At 43.8% G+C, this 19,351-nt stretch overlaps 1 protein-coding gene across 6 annotated transcripts in view; it reads left to right on the top strand.

Moving 5' to 3' along the window:
* The window catches only part of Fbxo7 (F-box protein 7), a 22,317-nt gene continuing 2,966 nt past the window's right edge, over positions 1-19,351 (top strand). The window contains exons 1-7 of one of the 6 annotated variants that reach the window (XM_070014426.1): positions 1-37; positions 4,147-4,289; positions 7,687-7,914; positions 9,716-9,857; positions 12,995-13,078; positions 15,668-15,763; positions 17,985-18,161. In XM_070014426.1, coding sequence (XP_069870527.1) covers positions 16-37; positions 4,147-4,289; positions 7,687-7,914; positions 9,716-9,857; positions 12,995-13,078; positions 15,668-15,763; positions 17,985-18,161 — 892 coding nt within the window. In that variant the 5' untranslated portion in view covers positions 1-15. Of the gene's footprint in view, positions 38-356; positions 638-847; positions 938-3,994; positions 4,290-7,686; positions 7,915-9,715; positions 9,858-12,994; positions 13,079-15,667; positions 15,764-17,984; positions 18,162-19,351 lie in introns of those variants that run through there. The other 5 variants (XM_070014427.1, XM_070014423.1, XM_070014422.1 and 2 more) reach the window with 5 other exon arrangements.

Genomic DNA, 19,351 nt, shown 5'->3' on the forward strand with positions numbered 1-19,351 from the left:
CCAGAAGAGCAACAGATGGCCGGGAGCACGAACACAGGTCAGTAGGTGTCATTGCAATCCGAGGAAGCGACCCCAGGAGCTTGGACTCAATCTAAGGCTTCTCGGAGCGGCACCGCGGGAGAAAGAGGAGGGCAGGGGCCTGGTCCCCGGGCATCCCTCGTCCAGCCCCGACGCGCGCGGAAGGAACGCGCTCCACCGCGGAGGCCGCCACCCGCCGGCAGCGCGCCGGCCCAGCGCCTGCGCACTGCGCTTCTCGCGCTCAGGCAGCGCCGTCGCACGCCGAGCCGTCGATCGGAGGCGGGCTCCCTCAGCGCCCGGCTCGCCGCCTCTCGAGGGGGTCGGCTCTAGGGGGCGCCCTCAGCGCCGAAGGGCTCCTGAGACGACCTCCGGGGCGCGGCTTGTTCTCCCGCGATTTCCCAGCTCCCGCTTTACCCCGTCAGCCCCGGCGAGCGCTGCTGCCCGACACTCCCCCTCTTCCCCCAACCCCACTCCCGTGGGTTCCCGCCGCCGCTGCCATGAGGCTGCGGGTGAGGCTTCAGAAGCGGACCGGGCCGCTGGAGGTGCCCGAGGCCGAGCCGACGCTGGGCCAGCTGCGCGCGCACCTGAGTCGGGCCCTGCTGCCCACCTGGGGGTACAGGTAGGTGGGGCGTTTCCGGAAGGGGCGAAGGGCGGCGGGGGGGGGGGGGAGGGAGAGAGGAGTCACGCGCGGCCCTGGGGTCGTGCGGTCCGTGGCGCGGGCGGGGCCAGGAGCCGCGGGGCGGGGCCAGGAGCCGCGGGGCGGGGCCAGGAGCCGCGGGGCGGGGCCAGGAGCCGCGGGGCGGGCAGGGCAGAGTCGGGGTCACGTGACAGCCGCTTCTTCGCACCTGCGGACGAGCTGCGGGGTCCTGCGTGGCACGGACCATGGCCGGGCCTCCCGGGGGCGCCGCTCCCCTCGGGGGTGAGTGACGGGGTAGGGTGGGATGCGGGGGGAGGGAGGGGGGAACCCAGCGAAGCTGGGCTGGCCTTCAACTCCGCTAAGACCCTCCCCGAAGCCCGAGTAGGGAGGGTAGTGTGCCCACCCCCCGCGCCCCCGCCCCGGGCTGCCTTCCGTCCAAGTCACCCGTCCCAGCCGCCAGCAAGTTTTAAGGCTGGATCGGAAGGGTGCGCGCGCCGCTTTCCCACCGTGAAGTCTTAGCAAGTGCGGCGGGACCGGCAGGTTCAGATCCTGGGCTGGGCCCGGGCCCCCCATCCCCTCAACCACCACCCACAGAAGTAAACGCCGATCTCAGCGTGTGCCAGGGTTTGGGGCAGCGAAACGCAGAAGGGACCCTAGTCCGCTATGAATTCATGGGGCTGTTTTCCCGAGAAGCTGTTTTTCTGGGACAATAATAACGTGGGAGCAGAGAGATACTTGTAAAGGTGACCTTCTTCAAATAGCTACCCACTGAGCTACTGATGTTGACTTTCCCGTGTGCTTAGGAAGAGTGAGTTAGCCCCGAAGGGTCAGCTTTTCCATAAGCTGTGTTTTATAAGACTTTCACAAGCTTTCACTTTTCAAAGGGAACTTAGTGGAAGGAGGCCGTGCTGGCGACCTCCTATGCTATGGTTTTGGGGGTTAAGACATTGTTAGATTAAAAGTGAGTCTGCCTTCCCGCAGATTAAGACACAAAATAAAAAGTGAACTATTGTGAACTCCTTTTAAACATAATGACATGCCTGTTAATTCATGCTGTGAAAACCTGCACTTTCCATGATGATATCATTACTCCACCACACAGTTTTAAGTTTCTCTTTTTAGATATGCATGTATATATTAATTTTTCTAGGTGGGACAGGATGTGACACTGAATATGACCGTGTTGATTTTTCTTTCAGGTTTTTATAGTGGAGACTGATTAGCTTGAAAGCTTGTGAAAGTGAATTCTTTTTAAAAAAATATATTTTCTTTTGTTATTATAAAGGTGATGTACAGAGGGGTTACAGTTTCATAAGTCAGGTAATGAGTGCAGTAAATTAATTCTTAAGGTATACTTACTTGATAGTAAACGGGGAGTTTTTCATTGTGTTTGCATGATGTTACTTTTAAAGTGTTTCTGCTGAGCAAGTAGATAAAAAGTTGCTGTAAAAATCCTGGAGTTCCTAGACTTTAATTTTCTGGTGAAGTGCAACACCCTCCCCCTCCCCTTAATTTTAGAAAATAAAACAGTGGAAAACTACATTTTGCTTTAGAAATAGCCATTCCTTTTTCCTATAAAGTGAGAAGGAAGGCTGATACTTTTTATTAAACAATGTACATGAAAAGATTTGGATGTGCATTGTCCTAGAAACTTTATTATTATTTTTTAAAGAACCAACCTTTTGCTATGACAAATGGTGTATAAATAACATTGTTTGAGCTGTTGTTCCCCCCTCCCCTTTTTTTTGTTGAAGTCGGGATGTTGTTTTCATGGGCAGTTGGCAGGTTTTCAACTTTAGGCTTATCGAAGCATTATGAAAACAAGCAGACTACTTCTTTCCTAATGAGCGGGAGCAGCTTCTACTCTATCAAATTTATTTTTTGTACCAAATTCTCTCTTAGTGAAAAATGTGTGTATGTGAAACAAAATGTGGTATTTTGGGGGGAGTTTTTCAACATGTAGCATTGTGGTATTTTTGGAGAGTTTTTCAACAAGTAGCATTGTGAGAAAAGTAAACCAATTTGCAGAGGAATTTTTCTTAAGCTTTTATAAATTGGTGTAATGAGCATTGCTGAGCATGCATGTCATGCAGTGTCTTACAGTGGTTTGTTAGTAATTCCTTACAGCTGTGTGATCAAAGATGATTGATTTCTCCCCAAGTCAAATCACCTGTTATGCCGAATGGATGACAGTTCATTGCTGAGGGCTTGTTGATCTATTAGCTTAGTTAGCCCTGGGTTGTGGGGTTTGTTCTGTCTGGTGTGTTTTGTGCTTGTCATCATCAGGAGGAGGGGTGCATTTGTATTATCATCATCTACATGCACTCATCTTGGTTGGTGTTGGGTTGAGTATTCATTTCAACTGTGATCTGCTAAATCAGCAGTGTAAGCAAACTGTCCTGTGAGGACATTGCGTAGCAGCCTGTGTTTCACTCCAGCTCAGTCTTCCCGTCTAATGTTTGGAGGTTGCTGTTGTCTCACAAAATATTTACCAAGCACTGGAGACATAGTTTAAAATGGACACACAATACTCTTGATCTTTTCAAACTTTTTGTAGGCTTGGGGAAGGCAGTTACTAGATAAGTGCTATGTTTTAAGTAGTGGTGTTAGAGGAAAGCTTGGATGTGGGCTAGAGAACACTGTGGGCCTGGGAGAAAGCTTCTCCTAAAGGGTAACATTTGAGCTGAGACCTAAATGATGAAGAGGAGTCAGTTATTTGAAGATCTGAAGGAACAGTTGCTGTGGCCCAAGGACTGCAATGTAGTCGATGGGCTTTTCTGCACAGATGGGGGAGAGCTCAGGTGATGGAGCACAGTGAATGAAAGGAATGATGGCAGGCGCCATGAGAGAGGTGGGAAGGAGTCAGATATTGGGTTTCAGATGCCTTGTGAAGAGCTCTGCCCCAAGTTCATTAAGCAGCCAGTGGTAGGTTTTCAGAAAGGAATAGTGTAGTCCAATTTATATTTTAGAAAGAGTGTTTCACTGAATTTTGTGTTATCAATTATAAGATACTTTCACATAACAGGGAAATGCTGTAAATTAAACTGATATGAGTTTAAGAAGCATCCTCACAACAAAGATGTCAGTGTTAAAAAGTATGTATTTTAGAATGGATGTTGATAAAGGCATATATGATAATAAAGAAGTCCTGTATCTCTCTCCCACACTAGTGTTTTTAGTCATCAGAAAACTACTTTAGGCATCTGATGATATGGACAAGTAATTTCATTACTTAGCTCTTATAGGGCCATACTGTGTGCCTTATATATGTTCCAAATGTATTATTTAGAGGAATGGTAATAGGTAGCTCTTACTATCCTTATCCGTCTTTCTTGGCAGTTCTGATACCCGATTTGCAATTACATTGAACAACAAGGATGCCCTCACTGGAGATGAAGAGACCTTGGCCTCGTATGGGATTGTTTCTGGGGACTTGATATGTTTGATTCTTGAAGATGCCATGCCAGCCCCTAACTTACCTTCATCCACAGATTCAGAGCATTCCTCACTCCAGAATAATGACCAACCCTCTTTGGCCACTGCCACCAATCAGGCCAGCATTCCAGCTGAACAACGGAGTGATTTATTCCAAGGACCCGCAGCCCAGTCTGACGTCTGGAAGGATGACAGTATGGTGGGTACCATAGGTGAAATACAGTAGGTGATGAGTCAGATTGGCATCTCAGCTGAATTCTGCACTAGTTAGGATTATCTGCTCTAGTAGGTTGCAGATTATGTTCTTGTGAAACACTTCCTGGACCAGCATCAGGGTGGCATTCTGAAGTACTGTGCCTGGTTTTTACCTGTTTTATTTAGATAATCCTTCAGAGCTTATACCTGTTGTCTTCAAGTGTATGATTCTTAGCTTTTCTTCCAATTATTTCCAAGTGATTTGTGGGACATTTATGGCTAGGATTTTCGATTGTCATCAAAGACTGTATGTCCAGCATAAATTTAGTAGTAATTTGTGCTGATGTTTTCGTTTTTTTTTTTTTTTGTCGGTCGTGGGGCTTGAACTCTGGGCCTGGGCTCTGTCCCTCAGCTCTTCAGCTCAAGGCGAGCGCTCTACCACTTGAGCTACAGCGCCACTTCCGGTTTTCTGGTGGTTTATTGGAGATAGGAGTCTCACGGTCTTTCCTGCCTGGGCTGGCTTTGAACCGCGATCCTCAGATCTCAGCCTCCTGAGTAGCTAGGATTACAGGCGTGAGCCACCAACGCCTGGCTTGATGTTTTTTTTTTTTCAAAACCAGCACCTCTCCTCTAAAGTCTTTCAGTGTCACTACACTACTGCTTTGCTGAGTCTTGTTTTTGTTTTTTTGTCACTTGTGGCACCTGCTCTCTGGGCCTGGCCGCTGTCCCTCAGCTCTTCAGCTCAGGGCTAGCACTCTACCACTTGAGCCACAGTGCCACTTCCAGCTTTTTCTGCTTACGTGGTGCTGAGGAATCGAACCCAGGGCCTCGTGCATGCAAAGCAAACACTCTACCACTGATCCATCTTCCTAGCCCTTTGCTGAGTCTTGTGTCTCACTCTCTAGGCCTCTAGCAAGCCCTGTGAGATATCGTGGTCATCTATCATCACTGTTAGTCTAATCGACTTCCCACACTTTGCTTTATTTTGTTCCCTTGCTCTGAGTAACTGTATCATAGAGATGCTCATAATTTTGGTGTTAAAAATAGACCAGTTATCTCTAGTCCATCCCTGCCATTTCACAGAAGACAATTTAGTGTCCTATACCTGTTTTTCAGGGCTTTCTGTAAAGTTTCCACCCAATGTTTTAGGGCCAGTTTCTGTTCCTTCCCACAAACTCATCTCTAGCCAGACCTGACTCCCCATCATTCTTCCTCCTCTGTTCACAAGCTCTCATGTGCAAGTACATAAATAATGCTCAAGTCCTTGAAGAGTGTGATCTGCTGCTAATTAAATGTAACAGAAGGAACATTGGAAAGGAAAATGAATAAATAGATGGATAAAACTAGAAACCAGTGGAGGTGAATTTTATTCTTGTAATTAAATATAAGTTAATTTTCTCTTTACTATATTTGGGAATTCCTCCAGGACTTGTTGGCTTTAATGAGAAACAGGGATGACATGTGCCAGACCTGAATATTAGCCCTATTGCATTCTAGTCACTTGTTGCAGTCTGTTGTAAATGGCCAGTGGCAAAATGATCAGTTTGGAAACTGGTGCTCAGCATCTTCCATTTCCATGCACGGAGACTGATAAACAGTCCTATCAGAGTGGCTCAGCAAAGGCTGTGGTTCCCAGCGTGGCAGAGGAAAGTTTGACCTGCCTACCAGGGCACTGGGATATCTCTCTCTGCAGGTGATTAGCCCCGGGTAACCTTCTTCAAATGTTCCCACATATATCCCACCCCACAGAATTGTCAGTAAGTAGTAAATGCTCAAAATTCAGGCAAAATGGGAAAAGAAGCAAAGATACTATATTTCATAATTCAGTAGAGTGTTAATTAGTTCTTAACATAGTCATTTCTGTTTGTTCAAAAAAAAATCATGGACATGGTTTTGTGCCTTCCCTCCTTTTAAGGTGTAGGTGAATCATTACTGGCCTTTTAGTTTTCACAAGTGAATTTTGTTTTTTCTATGGCCATGAGGGCTTAGCTCCTCAGCGATTTCAAAGGAGCAGTTAGTTGACAGTTCTGTCTCCTTCACATTTAGCTTATACTGTGTAATTTTAATTTCCTCTGCCCCTTGTTTAATGGAAATGCAGACTTAAAGAAACATCTGCTTTGCATTAAGAGTTGAGCATAAGCCCAGGAAATGGCTTTCTGAACAAAATCAGTATAATGACTTAGCCAAATTTTTATAAGCTGGCAATAAGCTGGCAACTATGACTAGTGATTTGATCTTTCAGAGTTACAGCATCTTTAAGAAGATCATGGTGAGAAAACATGTTGAAAACAAAAACATTATGAAATTGTAAGATGTCATCTCTCAACATTTGTTTGACAGGCATTGATTGAACATCTTGAATATTTGTGCTGGATTCTGTGCTGGGGTTCTGTGTGAGTGACTTGTATGTAATCTGGCACTTTATAAGCCTGCAGTCATGGAGGGATGCAGTGATCTGAAAATTGCAGTACAATGTAACTATGAAGGCTTTGGCAAGTCTTGCTGATGTGGGAACACTGTGTGGATAGGACTGGCAGAAAAAGAGCAGATGGAGTTGGGGATCAGCTTAGGAGCCCAGACTTAATTTAGTAGCTTTGTTTCTTAGAGTGTTCTCTGAAAAACTTGATTCTCATAATACTTAATGACAAATTCATGAAACCTAAGCTTTGATGATGAAGGATAACACGTCCTGGTTAAATGTTAGGCACAAATTACCATGATTATTTCCAGACTTTTCAGAACTTTTGTAATGCTAATGCTGTCTTTTGTGATTATTGAGGCTGTGGTTAGGTGGCAAAAGTGTAGGTCATTTTCCCATCTACTTGATTGTGCACCACTTTTTTCCTAAGAACATCTAGGGGTGCCATCAAAGGCACAGTTGTGAGAAATTCTACTGCCCGTCTTGGGAAAATTCTGGTGAGTTTAAACTGGGATATAAGACATGATTGGGTTCTTAATTGCCACGAAACTGGCAGCTGAGAGTAGAATGTATTGGAAGCTGAGGAGGATGGGCAGGGCACTTGTAGGGGTGCTGTGTGGGAAGCCAGGAGGCTCAAGGCCCAGCAGGGTAAGAAGGGCAGCTTTAGCAGTATCAGAAGTAGGTCTTGGTGGAATTTGAAGATGGATAGGTCTGGGGTGGCTTTGGTTAGGGAAGGAGGACTTGAGGATGACTTCCAGGTTTGGGGAATGTTAGCTACAATCCCTGAAGGTAGTGGAAAAAGACTGAGTGGTAGTTGCAATCTCATTATTTATCAGCCCTCCCTTGAAATATCTCTGCTTTCTGAACCCAGTGATGTGATTGGGCTTTTAGCGTTAATCTCATTTCACTTAAGATACAAATTGTACCACGTAAAAGTAAGAATTTTTAATGAATTCATATGTTTTTTGTTTCTTTTTTTCAGTCAGGGCCTAGTCAACATTTGGAAGCTGAGTCAATTCAAGATGCCATGGATATGGACGAGGGCTCAGGCTTCTCTTCCTCAGAGCCAATGCTGTGCAGTGAAGCAGGGGAAGGGCAGGTGCCACATTCCTTAGAGACCCTGTATCAGTCAGCTGACTGCCACAGTGCCAGTGATGCCTTGATAGTGCTGGTCCATCTCCTCATGCTGGAGTCAGGTTACAAACCTCAGGTAAGTCCACTGGCAAACCCAGGTACCTTGTGAGGGTGGAAGTTTCCCACTGGGAAAGGGTATGTCAGGAAATACCATGAGGGCAATGGAGCATTCCAGGCTCCTTGATTACAAGTGTTGGGTAGTGAATGTAAAATGTTGAATGCAGTAGGTACTCAGTGTGCCCTCCCCTATTCCCTTCTTTATCTCCTTCTCTTTTGTCTGTATTTAGTATTACATAGGTAATGGTGATACGGTAGAAACAAAGAAAAGCTACATGAGAGTTACACAGTAATGCCTGGATGAGAGTGTGCTGGTGAGTGTGGACTGGGTGTGGTGGACAGCTAGTGCACTAGGATATGTTTCACATTAATGACTGAGACATCAGGAATTTGGTAAGATTCAGTTAGGAAGAGAGATGTTACTCCTGTGCTATAGTTGCGTATCTTCACTCATTCACTGACAGACATCTGTCTACGAATGTCTGGTGCGAAGTTTTGGACATACCTGTGGTCAGATTGCTTATATGTATGTGCGAACAAGTGGCCTGAGACTGTGACAGGGATAAAGAAGAATCTGAACCACAATCCTACTATATTGTTATATTCTAGCAGAGAAATCTATATTTTCAGGGTGCCAAGGATTCACAGAGAATGTAAATATTCTCCCAAACTTGAATGTGCTAAGGAATACCATGAATCTTGTTGGAATGCACATTCTGACTTCATGACTCTGAGCTTCTGCACATTACTGCATAACACCAGTGCTGATGGCCTGTGGCCACATAAAGGGTGACAAGGTGTAGATGAATTCACCGAGCCTTGCATGTTGCATACGCCATGCACTGAATAACCTTTGATACTCCTCAAGAAATTTATAAGCGGGCAAGGGAGAGACAAACCAAAGATAGTTATATAACAAACAAATTGACAAATAATAAGATTATACAACAGAACTATGACCAGTAAGAGGAAAGGGCTTTGCAGAAGGGACCATGTTTGAGCTGGAGTTTTGAATTGTGATATGACTTTGCTAGGTGATCTTTGGAGAGAAATTGAATAGGTAAAAATATAAATAAGGCTCAAATAAATTTTTTTTTTTTAGTCTGTCCTGGGACTTGCCCCTTCAGCTTTTTTTGTGCTCAAAGCTAGTGCTCTAACACTTGAGCTAAAGCTCCATTTCTGGATTTTTGGTGTTTAATTGGAGATAGGAGTCTCATGGACTTTCCAGCCCAGACTGGCTTTGAGCTGCATTCCTCAGATCTCAGCCTCCTGAGTAGCTAGGATTACAGGCATGAACCACTGGTGCTCAGTGCAATTTTTGATAGAAAAATGTCACAATATTTTATCCTCTATTAACAGCAGTATTAATGACTTAACACACTCTTATCAGTTGGGCTCTCTTCCTAAACAAGTTAGGGTCTTTTTGGATTTGGGGGTTTTGGTGCAGAGGAGGAGTCCTGGAGTTTGAATTCAGGGTCTCACACTTGCTAGGCCAGAATTCAACTGCTCACTTGAGTCAAGCCTTTAGTCCTTTTAGCTTTACTTACCCATACCTGGGCTGGACTTTGATACTCCTGTTTTAAGTTTTCTGCATATCTGGGATAACAGGTTTGTGCCACCATGCCCAATTATTGATTGAGATGGGGTCTTGCAAACATTTTGGCCAGAGTTGAGTCATCTTTGAACTGTGATCCTTCTGATCTCAGCCTCCTAGGATTATAGGTATGATCATCCCTCCTGGCCTAGACATATAGCCATCTTTTTTTTTTTTTTTTTGAGTATAATATTTCTTCATTATTTGTTTGCATTTTATTCCTCAGGGGACGGAGGCCAAAGCAGTGTCCATGCCAGAGAAATGGAAGTCCAGTGGTGTGTACAAGCTGCAGTACACACATCCTCTCTGCGAGGGGGGCTCTGCTGCGCTCACCTGTGTGCCTTTGGGAAACCTCATTGTCGTAAATGGTAACTGGACTGCAGAGGACGGTGGCTGGTAACAGCTAACGTGCATGGCACTGTGTAGCCACTTCAGGATTGGCTGTCATGGAGGGGTTCTACGGATGACCAAAGGCTAGACTGAGGTTGATGCGTGGGCAGGGGCCTTCACTTTTGGGGCAACCATAATTCTTTTGATGTAATATTTTGCTCTGAGGGGTTGTGAGTCTTACTGCATATGAACTCTTCGAAAAGAATGTTTTCTCTTTTCATGCCTGTCTGTGGTACATTTATTTAAAAAAAAATTCTGTTTTTGGCTATACTTTTGCTGGTTGTGTAAGTGCTTTACCATTTGAGTAACACTCCTAAGCCCTTTTTGCTTTTGTTTTTTTTTTTTGGGGGCCTGAACTCTGGGCCTGGGTGCTATCCCTCAGCTCTTCAGCTCAAGGCTAGTGCTCTACCACTTGAGCCACAGCGCCACTTCCGGCTTTTTTCTTTTTCTTTTTTTTTTTTTTTGGGTCCGGTTGTGGGGCCTGAACTCTGGGCCTGGGCGCTGTCCCTCAGCTCTTCAGCTTAAGGCTAGCGCTCTAACACTTGAGCCATAGCGCCACTTCCGGCTTTTTTCTCTTTGCTTATGTGGTGCTGGGGAATCGAACCCAGGGCCTCAGGCATGCAAGGCAAGCGCTCTACCACTGAGCCACCTTCCCAGCCCCTTTTTAAATTTTTTTTTTTTGGGTCCAGTCGTGGGGCCTGAATTCTGGGCCTGGGCGCTGTCCCTCAGCTCTTCAGCTCAAGGTAGCGCTCCACCACTTGAGCCACAGCACCACTTCCAGCTTTTTTCTTTTTGCTTATATGGTGCTGAGGAATTGAACCCAGGGCCTCAGGCATGCAAGGCAAGCGCTCTACCACTGAGCCAACTTCCCAGCCCCGGCTTTTTTCATTTTGCTTATGTGGTGCTGAGGAATCAAACCCAGGGCCTCTACCACTGAGCCACCTTCCCAGTCTGCTTTAGTTATTTTTCTGAGAGAGTCTTCTGCTTTTTGCCTGGGCTAGTCTCAGACTACGATCCTCCTACCTTTGCCTCCCACATTACTAGGATTGCCCAACTTTATTTGTCTTACTAATTTTTTTGTGTGAAGTCTGCTTTTGAACCACAGTCCTCCCATTCTCTGCCTCCTGAGTAGCTGGGATACCAGATGCACCATTATACCTGGGCTTTATTATTATTATCTTTTTTTCTTAATGAAAGTTTTGAACGAATATTATGAGATTGAACTGGGGTCCTCTTACCATTTCGGCATCTAACAAGCAATGCACAGAAACACTGGTGAGGTTCTGAGACTTCAGTTGGTGTGGTTTCATTTGCCCTTCCCCCATAGAAGTCACTGAATAAAGAATTCCTTTGTTAATTTCCTCTCTTTGTTGGTTTTCCCCTCTTGAGAAATTTTGCTGGGATAGCAGTGCTTCTTGTCTTTGGATGGTGCCTGTCCCAGCTGCCAGTGGTCTCTGGGACGGCCGGTGTCACACATGCTGGGGATGTAAGCAGTGTGAGCACCAGGGGCTTTGTGTTTATTGTGTTTGTGTCTTAAGGTTTATCCTTTCTAGCCAGTTAAGAGAGTGAAGTAAAATTGGAATGACTGCATTGTTGTTTGTTGTTCATGCAGCTCATCTTTTGTGCATAGCAAAGGCTGCTGCTTTGTTACCTTAGGCCAGGGACTTCCAGCATGTTCTGCAGCTGTTTATTTCTGCTGAGATGGACCAGAGGCAGCCCTGTCACACTGAACCTGGAAACTACGTGTTTGCCCCTCATTTATTGAGGTCCTGTGCTGAAAGAAATGTTGTTTTCTGTGAAACATTTTGTGACTTATGGTATCTTAATTTTTGAAGTGGAAGATATTTCTCAGCCCCCCTTTATATAATTTTTGCTGTTTCAGTCACCAGATTCTTTTTTTTTTTTTTTTTTTGGTCGGTCGTGGGGCTTGAACTCTGGGCTTGGGCGCTGTCCCTTAGCTCTTCAGATCAAGGCGAGCGCTCTACCTGTTGAGCCACAGCACCACTTCCAGTTTTCTAGTGGTTTATTGGAGATAAGAGTCTCATGGACTTTCCTGCCTGGGCTGGCTTTGAACCACAATCCTCAGATCTCAGCCTCCTGAGTGGCTAGGATTACAGGCGTGAGCCACCGGCGCCCAGCTTACCAGATTCTTTAAATATTGGAAAGTCTGCAGAGTTGAGCTGACCGCTTTGGCAGTGTTCTGCCCTTGTCGGTCTGTGACTGTGGGATGGCTTTGGGACCTCTAAGTGTCTAGCAATTCTTCACAAGTAGCAGATGGAGTTTTTAATCTGGTGATCCTGTGTCCTGAGCATCAGCAATTTCTCTTCCTAAACTAATCATCATTTGCAAGGTTGAAGTTACCAGATAGTTAGAAGTAGGTTATAATTTTTGCCTCAGTTCTTTTTTTTTTAATTAATAGGTTTTGTCTCAGTTCTTATAGGAACACTTAATGACATGAATATAGTCTCTGCAAAATGTCCTGATGATTTCTTAATGTCTGGCATTTTGTTCCCTTTCTCTTCTTGGCAAATCTGTCACTTGCAAATTTGTACCATAGCCAATCACCCCCAGGCTCGAGTCTGAGAAGGAACAGTGTGTCCTTGAACTTTCTCTTCAGCAGGGTGTGCAGAAGCACATCACTGCCTCTTTCATGGGCCGAGATGAAGCATGCCTTTGTACACATGACTAAATTCAGCTACGGGATGTCAAGAATATTGGTCCTTTGGGTCCAGAGAGTGATGATGGTGTGAAAACTGGCGGGATTGTTTTAATGAACAAGGGCAGACCCATTGCCAAGGGTTAAATTAAAAAAAAAATGTGTTTTTAGTGACTTCATTAGCAATAATGGGTTCGTTGTGCTTCGTTGCCTGCAATTAACCTTGCTGCATCTCTCAACTACTAATAAGCTCCTGGTGATGTTTGGTGGGTTGCATAGAAAGATGTTCATTGTAGTTGTAACGGTGGTGTTTGAGAATGATTTTCCTTCATGGTGGGTTTACACTTTTGATCTTGCTGTGAGGAAAAGAAATAGGCCCAGAATTTTTTTCCAGGGGGACAGAGTATCCTTCGTGTGTTGGAAACACAAGCCTGCCATCTTTGTTCTGCTTATTTACAGCTACGTTAAAAATCAGCAGTGAGATTAAAAGTGTGAAAAGGTTGCAGCTTCTGCCCGAATCCTTCGTCTGCACAGAGGAGCCAGGTATGTAACGACGTTCAGCTTTGGAGTGAAGTTGTGAGAGGTTCACTTTTCAGATGGAAGAGACAAATGTTCTTTTAAAATTGTTTTTCAGTGAAACTCAAACTGAGGCAGTCAGGTGGTCAGAGGTGAAGCATGGGGGGAAGGGAATGACTCGTCCTAGTTTCTGTTTTGTGCTGACCATGAGCCTCTGCGTGTGCCCTTCCCTTTGGTCCTTGGTCCTCACAGTAAGCTGAGGAGGTAGGGGGCAGATGGGAGGTACTATGCAATCACAGCAGCACCTCTTAGGGAAAGGCTGGCTAGACCTTCCCTAAAAAGTCTTCCCCACAACCTAGGGAGTTACCTGAAAGGCCTCGAGGCCTGTACTTAATTCTAGGGAGAAAATGACTTAAACTAGATAATTGGAGAAAAAGTAGCAGAATGCACTCAGAATTTGGACATCATCTGTCAGATGATGTCAGATGAGATCAGTATTAATCAACCTTCTGGGCTTTTTAGTTGAGCAGAGGGATTCTGAGGTTTAAACTCAGCCCTATAATTTACTGGACAAGTAGTATACCACTTAAGCTCACCTCTAGCCCTTTTACTTTTAGCTTATTTTTCTCATAGGGTCTTGATTTTTTTTCTCCTTGCTTAGGGTTGACCTCACACTATGATCCTCGTATCTATATCTCCTGAATATCTTGAATTTTAGGGATGGACTATCATGCTTGACTAATTTGTTGAGATGATATCTCACTAACTTTTTGCTTGGGCTGGCCATGAGCCATTATGCTCCTGATCTCCACTTCCTGAGTAGTTAGGACTATGGACATGAGCCATTGTGCCTGGCTTAGTCAACCTTATTTTTACTGTCACTCTTCTAAGGCACCTCTGTAGCATCCTTCCCATTATTCTCTCCTGTGTAATTTTAATGCCACAAATACAGCATACGTTTGTTTACATACTGTAGTATTTTGGAGGGTTGAAATGTAATTTGTAGGATGTTTCATTCTCCAAAAGCTTATGTGTTTTTCCCATTGAGGGAGACCTTGCTCCTACCAAGAACTCATATTAGACACGAGTCTGTGAATGTGATCTTTCTGTTAGGCTCAGAAAATGTAAAATTTCTGGTTACAGCATTTATCTGCATACTCCAAAAGACCTTGCTGTTGGCCAAATACTTTATACCCTGTAAAAGTCTTTCATGTTCAGCTTATAGATCAGGAAATGGAGTAGAGGAGGTTAAGTTACCTCAGAGTCAAAGACATAATAAATGGTGGCACACAGGAAGATTTGTAGGGATCCAGCTCAAATTCCTGTTTTCAACTCATATCTGTTAAATAAGGAAAAAGGAAATAGCAGAGGGGATGGAAAGTTAATACCTTACATAAGTCCATGGACTGTTCCAATTAAGTATTTTTAATAAAGCCCTTTTATGCTGGGTAGGAATATGCCGTTCATTTGGCAAGTCATTTTCCTAAAGTTTCGCTTGCAGTTATAAACCACTTACTAACACCAAGTATGTTTTTTGGCCTCCTAAGCTCCTAATCACATACTTATAGGTTGCTGAAGGGGGAAAAAAAACTAACAAAATGAGTTTTTACATTTGAAAAAAAGCTTTGAGCCAAGTTCGTTAAAAAAATAATAACTTGAGATATGAGACCTAAGATGGCAGGTTCACACAACAGAAGTTTGGGTTTAGCTACATCTCTCTTTGTTGTATATCAAGCTGTAATGATCACATTGTCTCAGTGAAATACATAAAGATAGAAAGGGGGAGACGCAGGCATCCACAGCTGATATGCCTCACACTGTGCCTCAAGCGTTAACGTTTTATAGTCCCTGTCAACTCTAGTGCGGGGTCTCCTTCAAGTAGGTGAGCCAGGTAGGTGACGGTCTCCATGGGTAGGGAATTTGCCCAAACTTGAACACTTGGTAGACACCAAAACTGAAGTGGGGACTTTAGATATACTTGGGTGAAGCTTGTGCACATCAGTGTACCTATGGATCATCTGATGGAGTGGGCGTTAGTAAGGCTGGAGAAGAATAGTCTGACCAGTGCCCCCAGGATGTCGCTTCTGGTGGAGCCACACTGTAGCAAGTAACTAAAATTGAATCCTTCAGACATGTGTAACTTTGTCCTGTCTCTTGGCACTGGTTGTGGACAGGCTCTCTGTGCTTTGTCCTGCCTCTTACTTGTGGGAGAACTGCTGATGTATGCAAAGGCTGGAAAACACTTGACACTGCTGATCCACTCCTCATTCCATAAGTACTGTTACCTTCCTGGGATCTGTGTCCCTCTCTGCCAGTGCCCATTGCAGATGTGTGGATAGATGCTCAGCAGTCTTGCTGTTCAACAAACCTTGCCCTAAGCCTTTTCTACACTTGCAGCCTATAAGCTGCATAGATTGGGCCTGGCTCTGTGACCTTGATACCATTATTAATTTTACATGGAATATTTACTGTACTTCTTCCTCTGCTTTGGCTTATCTGTATATCATTTGTAGTGGGTTTTTTTTTGTTGTTGTTGTTGTTGTTACTTTTAGTTGGACTGGCAGAAGTAGAGTACAGACATTGAAAGATTTTACTTTTTACTTTTTAAAAAAATAGGTGAAAATGCAGCCGAAGTGTACAAAGATCTTCAGAAGCTGTCCCGCCTCTTCAAAGACCAGCTGGTGTACCCTCTCCTAGCCTTCACCAGACAAGGTGAGGGGTGATTAATCATCACTGTTAGAATGGGGACACTTGGTGTGCTTGTTGACTGATACCTGATTTCTCTTTCCTTCCCCTGAAATTCTGCTCTTCAAGCTTCAATGTTCATTTGGAATGAATTTCATTCTTTTTATTTTGTTTTGTTTATTTCTTTGAGATGGGGGTCTTTCTATGTAGCCCAGGCTGGCTTGAACTTTTTGTCTTCTTGCCTTTGCCCCCAAATGCTGGGATTATAACCTTCACCACCTTGGTTGGTTTTTAGAGCCTTGCTTTCAGTCAGTGTATTATAGTTGCTAAGGTTGTGACTTGAAGGTAGGGGATAAGAGCTTACTCATTTTGGGGTTCTCATAAATATATAAGGTTAGCCTGTAAATTGAGTCTGAGGGTTTTTTCCTTCTTTTTATTGTTTTCTTTTTTAAGCCAACATTTATTGGGTGTTATGTGTCAGCCATTTTCTTAGATGTTTTACATGTTAGTGGATGACCAGTGCTGTAACTTTGAAGTAGATTTTTATTATACTCATTTTATGGATGAAGAAATTAATTCAGTAAAGTTTATAATTTATTCAGGACTTTGTACTAGTCAGCTTTCTTTTATTTTTGTAACAGTAAAGAAATATTTAAAAATTGTAATGACCTAGAGCAGACATTTATTTTCTCAGTCAGGCACATGTGATGTGTGGGTTTGCATTGACTATAAAGGAGTGATCTTTATCCAGTACCCACTCTTCCTGGGCTAAATGGAGAAGCTAGTGGTCTAACTGTGTGTTGTTTCTCAAAACTATGGCTCAGATATCTTCCACTCATATTTCATGGGCAGAGCAAGTCAAAAGTGACCAAGCCTGATTGGAAGAGGGCACAAATATAATTATGGGGTAGGAGGAGACAGAGACCAATATATATTTGGCCACAGTCCTTTAGCTGGTTAGCAGACTTATGGCCTTCAGTTCCTTGTCAGGTATGAGTATAAGGTTATTGATATTTATAGCTTCAAGTTGCATGATGACTTGATTATTATTACCACAGTTTCCCTCTTTAGTTGGTGATGAGAGAAAGGATAATGTGAATTTGCAAACTCTTAGATGTTTGTTGGGTTTGGGTTTTCTTTGGTAATGGAGAATAGTCTCATAAATATTTTAAAAGAGCTAATTCAGGCTGAGGATGCCTAACGCACAAAATGAAAAATAAACTTGCAACAGAGCCCCATCAAGACTTTGTAAAGGTTTTGCTGGAGTTTGGGTTTGGGGAACAGGGAACAGAGCTGCTCAATAGGTCAAGTCTAAAAATACTCCAAATCTGAAAAACTCCAAAATCTGAAATACTAGTCCCAAGCATTTCAGATGAAAGATAATTTAAATAATTGCTTGCTTGCTTTCTTTCCTTTTTTTTTGGTCAGTTGTAGGTTTTGAACTCTGGGCCTGGGTTCTGTCCCTCAGCTCTTCAGCTCAAGGCTAGTGCTCTACTACTTGAGCCACAGCACCACTTCTGGTTTTCTGGTGGTTAATTGGACATAAGAGTCTCATGGACTCTCTTGCCTGGGCTGGCTTTGAACTGGGATCCTCAGATCTCAGCTTCCTGAGTAGTTAGGATTACAGGCATGAGCCACCAGCATCTGGCAATTTAAACAATTTCCTTTTGACTTTGGACCATATTCTTTCTTTGCTTTGTTTCTGAATTTTTCTGTCTTTTCCTCAGCCTGTTAGATGTCAGATAATTGCTTACAATATGCCAGAAAATGGTTCTAAATACCGTCTGCTATGTAGTAGCACATTTCTCACAGCAACACAGCAAAGTAGGTTGTGAAGTTATAATCCATTTTTGCACATGAAATTATAACCCATTTTACACACTAAGAGATTGGGTTAGACAGAGAGTAGGTAACTTGTCAGAGGCAAGCATGTGATAAGTGGGCGGGGGAGGGAACCCAATGGGGTGGAGAGGAGAGAGAAAAGGGGTGATGCTGATCTGGACACATTATATGTGTGTGGAACACACACGCGCACATACATGCGCGCACACACGTATGCGCGTGCACACACGCATGCGCACACGCGCGCCCTCTGTGCAATTGTTTGTTAATAAAGACAATCGATCACAGATGGTACATGGTTAGCTGAGACCACTGTCAGTCACTGCTTGAGAGGGGGACAGGTGGCAGCACTTTGAGGAAAAGAGGTCTTTATTCACCAGGACCTGTTGCTTCTCTTTTCTCTTAGCACTGAACCTTCCAGATGTGTTTGGGTTGTTAGTCCTCCCATTGGAGCTGAAACTACGGATCTTCCGACTTTTGGATGTTCGGTCTGTCTTATCTTTGTCTGCAGTTTGCCGTGACCTGCTGATTGCATCCAATGACCCTCTGCTGTGGAGATGTTTGTACCTGCGGGATTTTCCAGGTGATTTCTGTAGTAACTTTAAACTGAAAAGGGCATTTTCATACTGTGTGGTTGTTGAAGTCTTAGTTATTCAGCTTGCTGGAAATTTTTAGCTGTAGGTTGATGAGTTTTTGTTTTGTTTTTTCCTCTTTTTTTGACAGTACTAGTAGTGTTTGGACTAAAGTCCTTGTCCTCTACCACCTGAGCCGCATCCTCAGCCTTGTTTTGCTTTGGATATTTTTCATATAGGATTTTTTTTTGTTGTTGCTGTTGTGGCACAGGGATGGTTTAGGCCCACGATCTTCCTACCTTTGCCTCTGTGTAGCTAATCTTACAATTAGTAAGCCACCATGCCTGCTTGTTTTGAGCTGTGTCCTGAAAACGTTCCCCATTCCATTTTCATGTGACCTATCTACAACACAGATTACCCAATTACACTAAACACGTTGTTGTCTCAGGATGGTAAAACAGAACACAGGCTTATTCTTACTTTAAAAATCATCCTCATGTCTGACTTAGAAACAAACTGTTGACATTTTTGTTTTTTTCCTTTAATGTTTGAAAATGTATGAAATATTTGTGATCTGGTTTTTTCCCTTTTCTTCCTCCTCAGTTCCTAATTTTATTATACTTATGCCCCTGAAGCTAAAGTTTAAAATATTTTATCACAATTGGCAGCAAATGTCACTTTTTAAAAAAAGACCAACATAGGTAGAAAAAAGAAAAAGCAGGCTATACTATGTGTGTCAGGAAAACAAAACCTTTTGCGTATATTATAGTTCATATAATGTTTTATAGTACATATGTTTGCATATAATGCACATACTTGAAGAACAGGTGCCATTTCTCTTGTGTGTTCAAGTGGAACCTGTAAGCTGTATAGAAACTGAGGGTTCTGGCACTGGTGGCTCACGCCTGTAATCCTATCTACTTAGGCTGAGATCTGAGGGTCGCAGTTCAAAGCCAGCCTGGGCAGGAAAGTCTGTGAGACTCTTATCTCCAATTAACTACCAGAAAACTGGAAGTAGCACTGTGGTTTAAGTGGTAGAGCACTTGCTTTGAACTGAAGAGGTCAGGGATAGTGCCCAGGTCCAGAGTTCAAGCCCCATGACCCACCAAAAGAAAAAAGAATAAAAAAAAGGAATAGAAAGCCAAGGGCTCCTGTGATACAGTGTTATAGGACTAAAGTTTTGTAGACATTCATCTACTAT

Source organism: Dipodomys merriami, unplaced genomic scaffold, assembly GCF_024711535.1.
Source record: "Dipodomys merriami isolate MVZ:Mamm:240054 unplaced genomic scaffold, mDipMer1.0.p SCAF_97, whole genome shotgun sequence".
In the NCBI taxonomy this organism is placed as follows: Eukaryota; Metazoa; Chordata; class Mammalia; order Rodentia; family Heteromyidae; genus Dipodomys; species Dipodomys merriami.